The sequence below is a fragment of the Sphaerodactylus townsendi genome, linkage group LG12, assembly GCF_021028975.2.
Source record: "Sphaerodactylus townsendi isolate TG3544 linkage group LG12, MPM_Stown_v2.3, whole genome shotgun sequence".
Lineage (NCBI taxonomy): Eukaryota > Metazoa > Chordata > Lepidosauria > Squamata > Sphaerodactylidae > Sphaerodactylus > Sphaerodactylus townsendi.
This window is the reverse complement of record NC_059436.1, coordinates 1,274,832-1,281,055: the sequence shown is the minus strand read 5'-3', so window position 1 is coordinate 1,281,055 and position 6,224 is coordinate 1,274,832. Positions and strand designations below refer to the sequence as shown.

The 6,224-nt window shown below is 61.3% G+C and overlaps 1 protein-coding gene across 2 annotated transcripts; it reads left to right on the top strand.

Moving 5' to 3' along the window:
• Window positions 1-319: 319 nt before the first annotated feature.
• EGR3 (early growth response 3) lies at window positions 320-5,907 on the top strand. 2 transcript variants are annotated; one of them, XM_048513534.1, is made up of 2 exons: window positions 320-937; window positions 2,645-5,907. In XM_048513534.1, exons 1-2 carry the CDS (start codon window positions 778-780, stop codon window positions 3,751-3,753), a joined length of 1,269 nt encoding a protein of 422 aa, XP_048369491.1. In that variant the 5' UTR covers window positions 320-777; the 3' UTR covers window positions 3,754-5,907. The 2 variants fall into 2 exon arrangements, with proteins under 2 accessions (XP_048369491.1, XP_048369492.1); XM_048513535.1 differs by lacking the exon at window positions 320-937 and adding an exon at window positions 1,840-1,917.
• Window positions 5,908-6,224: the final 317 nt, after the last annotated feature.

Here is a 6,224-nt window from a genome sequence, read left to right as displayed (position 1 = left end):
AGGCTGCAGCTGCGCCGCCAGGTGTCGGGGGGGGGGAGGGGGACGTGCCGCGGCAGGGCAAGCAGGGCCGTCCCACAGTCCCCGGTGAGCGGCTTCTCCGGCTGCGGCGGGCGAGCGTGCGGGCCGGGCCGGCGGCGCTCTGACTGCTGGCTTCCTCTTGCTTTCTGAACGTTCCATTGTGAAGAGCTTCCATTGTGACGTGTCGGCAGCGGCTCGGCTTTGTCTGTCCATATATGGGCAGCTACGTCACGGAGCTTTCCCGTCGCTCACATAAATAGGCTGGTGGATTTCCCTGGCTGAGCATTTGGGCTGCAGTGAGTGAACCTGCTTAACGGGCGAGAGGAGCGAGCAGGGAAGGAAAGGAAGGAAAGAAGGAAAGAAGATCGGCCTGACGCTGTTGGGGAGGGAGAAGGGGGGGCAGGGAGGGATTTAAATACTCCCACCCGCTTCCACCGGCAACATCTGCAAGGCAAATCGGTGCCCCCGCCGCTTCCCTCCAGGAAACACCTTCAGGGATCCACCGAGGATCGCGCGGCCCCCTCGCGTTCGCACGCCGCCTCCCTCCCCCCTTTCCCCCTCCCACCCCCACCCGCCCCCCCCCCTCCGCCGCCGCCACTTTCTCTCGCATGATCTGCCTCGCACGGATTTGCCATTCGGATGCCGCCTCGTCGGGAAGGCAGCTTGGAGCCGCTTTGAACCCGCGGCGGCAGCGGCAGCCTCACGCCGCCCTCCTTGTCTTCGTCGTCCCGCTCCCGCTCCTCCTCTCGGGCCAGTGCTATGACAGGCAAACTCTTGGAGAAGCTGCCGGGGACCATGAACACTTTGATGAACCAGTTGCCTGACAACCTGTACCCGGAGGAGATCCCCAGCGCCCTCAACCTCTTCTCTGGCAACGGCGAGGCGGCCATGCCGCACTACAATAGCCAGATGGCAGCAGGTGAGCCGGCAGGGGCGCGGGCGGGCGGGCGGGCGGGCGGCAGGGGCAGCTCTCCCGGGAAAAGAGGCAGGCGGCCGGACCGGAGCCTACTACGCGGCGGCCCCCTCCCGTCCCTCCCTCCCTCCCTCCCTCCCTCTCGCCTCGGCCAGGCTCCGCAGGAGAGTGCACGACGGGCAACGGGGCGAAGGTAGGCTGGGCTCCAGCAAAGCTGCAGGCAGCGGGGTGGGCAGGAGGAGCCCCGGGACAGTCCTTGCCAGGCCGGGTGTTTGAAAGGCCCGCAGCCGGACTTGCTTTCTCCCTCTGCCTCCCCCCACCCACCCGCCCGCGGACGCGCGCGTGGCTGGGGGGCTCCTCCATGTGCCGTGTCGGCTTCTGCGTGGCACGGGCGGCCATCGCTGCCTCCCCAGCCAGGCACCCCCTCGCTGGGCTTTGGCGTCTCCTGACTAGCCGAGGCGGGTGGAGGAGAGGGGGGTTGCCCTGGGCCAGTGGGAGAGGCGGAAAGGGGGAGGGTTCCCGCAGGGGGAGGTGAAGCGTCTCCCGGTCTCCGGACCGGGAGGCCTTGGCTCGCGCAAAGGTTGCCCGGGTTCCTTCTGGAAGGCTTGGCAAGGGGGGAGGGGCGCCGGGACCCCTGGCCTGGCAGTCGGAGCCCAGAACCGGCACTGCTCTGCCTCGCCCCACCCCCCAGCGCACCCTCCCGGCTGTCACTTTCTCCTCCCCGCCTTTGGTGCGCGCTGGCTGCGGGCTTGCTCCGTCTCCGCTGCCGCTCCCTTTTCCCGACCGAGCTCGCTATAAAAATCCCCCCTCCCTCCCTCCCTCCCCCCGCTTCTATTTTTCATAACTGGGCTCGACGCGGAAATCGCGGCAAGTTTGTAAAGCTCTGCTGGAAGCCCCCGGCGGCGGTGGGGTGGGAAGACGCGCGGCCGGCCAGAGAGGAGCAGCCCCGGCCGCGCTGGGCAGCCCCAGCCTACCTGACCTCTCAGGTACCCGCTCCCTCCTCCCCGCCCCCTCCCTCGCTTTCCCGGCCGCAACACTCGGCGGGGCGGCTCCGGGCCGCAGGAACCCTCGGCGGGGGGCTGCGCCGGGGCCCCTGGAGCCGCGCGCCTCTGCCCTCTCCCTGCTCCGGTGTGCCGAGCGCGCCGAGGCTGGGAGCGGGCTGGGGGGCGCTGCTGCTGCTGCTGCTGCTGGTGGTAGTGGAAGAGTTTGGCCCCTGCTGTGTCCGAGGCGGGGGCCTGTCGTGTGGGGGGTTTGGGTGTCGAGAGCGGCTTGGTTGGGAGACAGTCGACGGCTCTGCGTTCCTAGTCGGTGCGCCATGCCTGGACCTGTTCGCTTCTAGGACCAGGCCGCCCGGCCAGCTGGGCTTCGGTTCCCGTTGCCTGCGCAGAGGCGGGGGGGAGGGAGCCTGTGTGCCCCTTCCCCTGGGGACACTTTTACCCGCCGACCCACCCGCGAGGTCCAGCCCCACTCGTGGCTTTCTGCACCCGTTCCCAGGGCTCCTGCTGCGCGCCTGCATGTGCCGGAGCGCCTCCGAGACGCCGGAGAGTCAACGCGGGTGGCGTCTCCCCGTTGGTTGCTCCGGGACGGGAATCCAGTGGTGCTCTCCAGGCACGCACACACACCCGGCCCCCCCTGTTCTTCCCCCCACCCGCGGACCCTCGGTGGGTTGTTCGGCTGCTCACGCGCTGTTTCTCTCCTCCCACCCCCCCTCAGATAATGTGATGGATATTGGCTTAGCCAACGACAAGCCCAGCCAAGACCTGTCGTCGTACTCTGGCTCCTTCCAGCCGGCGCCCGGCGGGGGCAACAAGACCGTGACCTACCTGGGCAAGTTCGCCTTCGACTCGCCGTCCAACTGGTGCCAGGACAACATCATCAGCCTGATGAGCGCCGGCATCCTGGGGGTGCCCCCGCCGCCGCCGCCGCCCTCCTCCGGGGCGCTCGCCGGCAGCACGCAGCAGCCCTCCGCCGGCAGCCTGGGCCAGGTGCAGGGGCAGGGCGAGCCCGACGGCCTCTACCCGGCGCTGCCGCCCTACTCCTCCTGCGGCGACCTCTACCCCGGTGAGCCCTCCTTCCACGACCCGCAGGCCGGCGCCGCCCTGCCCTACTCGCCCCAGGACTACCAGGCCGGCGGCGGCGGGGGCAAGCCGGCGGGCGGCCTCGACGGCAACCTCTTCCCCATGATCCCGGACTACAACCTGTACCACCACCCCGGCGAGCTGGGCGGGATGCCCGAGCACAAGCCCTTCCAGGGCCTGGACCCGCTGCGGGTCAACCCGCCGCCCATCACCCCGCTGGAGACCATCAAGGCCTTCAAGGACAAGCAGCTGCACCACCCGGGCTTCGGCGGCCTCCCCCACCCGCAGCAGCCGCCGCCGCCCCTGGCGCTCAAGCCCATCCGGCCGCGCAAGTACCCGAACCGGCCCAGCAAGACGCCGCTGCACGAGCGGCCGCACGCCTGCCCGGCCGAGGGCTGCGACCGGCGCTTCTCGCGCTCCGACGAGCTGACGCGGCACCTGCGCATCCACACGGGCCACAAGCCCTTCCAGTGCCGCATCTGCATGCGCAGCTTCAGCCGCAGCGACCACCTCACCACCCACATCCGCACCCACACCGGCGAGAAGCCCTTCGCCTGCGAGTTCTGCGGCCGCAAGTTCGCCCGCTCCGACGAGCGCAAGCGCCACGCCAAGATCCACCTCAAGCAGAAGGAGAAGAAGGCCGACAAGGCCAACCCCAACCCCAGCGCCAACCCCAACCCCGCCAGCAGCGCCAACCCCTCGCCGCCCGGCGCGCTCGTCCCCGCGGTCACCACCTGCGCCTGACGCTCGGCCCGCGCCCCCCGCCGCCCCCGGCGCCCGGACTGGCCCGCCCCGCCCGATCGTCTGGATCCGTGGGGCTGGGCGGCGGGGGGCCCGGGCTGGCCACGCTGAAGAGCGCCGCCTCCCGCGGGGGGCCACCACCAAAGCGCCCGTGCGCGCCTGGCTGCTGGGCCTGGGGGCTGCTCCCGGGAGGGCCTCGGCCTCGGCCTCGCCCGCCCCCTCCCGAAGTGGACCGCAGAGAGAACCTGCACTCAGGACCTGTCTCCCCTCCCTCCCCCCTTGCAAGAAACAGAGTGGCCTTCCACCACCCCAGGCGGGCGCCTGACAGGAATCCCCCCTCCTTCCGCACCCCTCCGCCTTTGCTGCTGCTCTTGCTGCTGCTGCTGCTCTTGCTGCTCTCTTGCCCCCCCCCCCGACCTCCACTCGCTCCCCCCTCCTCCTTGCTCGCAGCAAAAAAAAAAGACCCCTGGCTGGGCATGGGCTGGACGTGGTTTTGGACCACCTCCGGTAGGGTTTCCTCTTTCTTTCTCCAGGGTCCGCCTTTGGCCTCTCCCTGCCCCCCGGCTCCAATCCCCACCAGCACAGACCATCTCTGCCACCACCCCTAGTTGAGTTCAGGTTGCCCCTGCCCAGACCCCCCCCCCTTCTGCCCGCCGGCCCTCCCTCTCTCCAGGGCCTCCCGTGGGTCTTTCACGAGCACTGTCCTGCCAGTCACTTTGGATCCCGGAGGCAGCGGGGACAAAATAAGGGGTGGGGGGAGGGGAGAACACCACAGCTTTAATTGTTGTCTGTCTGTTTCGGGCGGGGATTGAGTGGAAGGGAAAGAACCGGGAAAGGGGGGTACAGACATTCCTAGACGTTATTTCCTCCAAAGGAGGAGTTGGGGGAGGGGAGCAGCATCACCTCCTCTAAGCCCGCGGCTCTTGGTGGGGTCACCCCAAACCCACCTCCAAGGTTTCTCTCCCTTGGGGCAGCTGGGGGAAGGGGGGTTATCGACTGGGCTGAGCCTGGCTGGGAAAGGGGGGCTGCGGGGATCGGGCTGCCTCCTTCCATCTGACTTGAATGTACTTTTGCTTCCTAGACACATTTTTCCTCCTGAGGCTGGGATACTGTTGGGGGATGGAAGAGGCTGTCCAGTTTACAGGGTTGTTGTCTGTTTCCAAGGGTCACTTTATGCACCCCTGGCCCCCTCCCTGTTCTTTTCAAAGCACTGTGTGTGTGTGTGTGTGTGTGTGTGTGTGAGTGTGTGTCAAATTCAAATGAACTATTTAAGTATTGAAAATGCCATTTTTTAACAAAAAGTGAATGGAAGGTGGGTTTGCGGTTTCCAGGTCCTTCTAGCTCACCCTGGGAATGTAATTTTGGGAAAGAGGGCTATCGGGCATCAATTTGGGGTGGTTTATTTTTTAGCACAAGAGCAATTCTTTCCAGAAATGCAGAAAACAGTGTTTTACTGAGTACTTTTTATAATGTGATTTTTTTTGTTTGTTTTATTGGGGGGGTCACTTAAAATTAAGGGAAGAGAAAGCAATTTGCCCCTTTCCTTTTCTCCTCCAGGTACGTGCATGTTACTTGCATGTCTTGCTTTGTTTTTTCTTTCCTTTTGATTTTTTGTTTTTGTTTTTAATAAAACTGCTCAGATATTTAAGCAAAACAATGATGATTATTAAAAAAAACTTTGTTGCCAAAAGGTTGTGTTTTATCCAGGTTTGATGTCTGCATGTTTAAAGAAACTAAAACAAAAAAAAATCTCAGAGAGAAAAAATGCAGTCTAATTTATGTGAACTGAAAGAAACAAAAATCAGGTTTAACTACAAAAAAAATCTAAGGGAATGATATTTTTTGAAAGACTTTTGTATAAAGTTGAGTACTTAGAAAAAAAGACAAACCAGATGTAATATATTTTGTGGATGTTTCTATTTCTTGGATTTATAGTACCTTATACTAAGGTTAAAATGCTTGATATTGTGAAAAAGAAAGTGATAATTTTCACACACATTTCATTTGCTCATTTGTCACGTTGTAATGCAAATATGATAATGCATAGAGCATTTTAAAGGGGGAAAATCAGAAGTTTTGAACTGATGTCTTGTTGTACCATTTGCACTGTGAGCAAATGCTAATGCAGTAAAGATATTGTGTTTGCTGACAATCAAATCCTTGTAGTAAATATCTTTATTTTTTTCTTTTAAAATATAATTGTGTGTATATTACATGTTATATAGTAATCTGATTTTAAGAAATATTTCATATGCAAAGGAAAGAAATGGCTTGAAATGGGATTTTTAGGCACCACAAATTCTGGTAGAGCTTGATTTGGCCTTTGCTGCTGTATGTTTTCTCCTTTCTGGCACCATTTAGAAAGTGTTTGTGTCTTTCATGTGAGTTGCATTTCTTTTGGGTGGGGTTAGTATGCAAGGGTCAGAAGAATGACAGTATTTTTTTAATGGGGGGGGACTTTTATTTCATCTTGT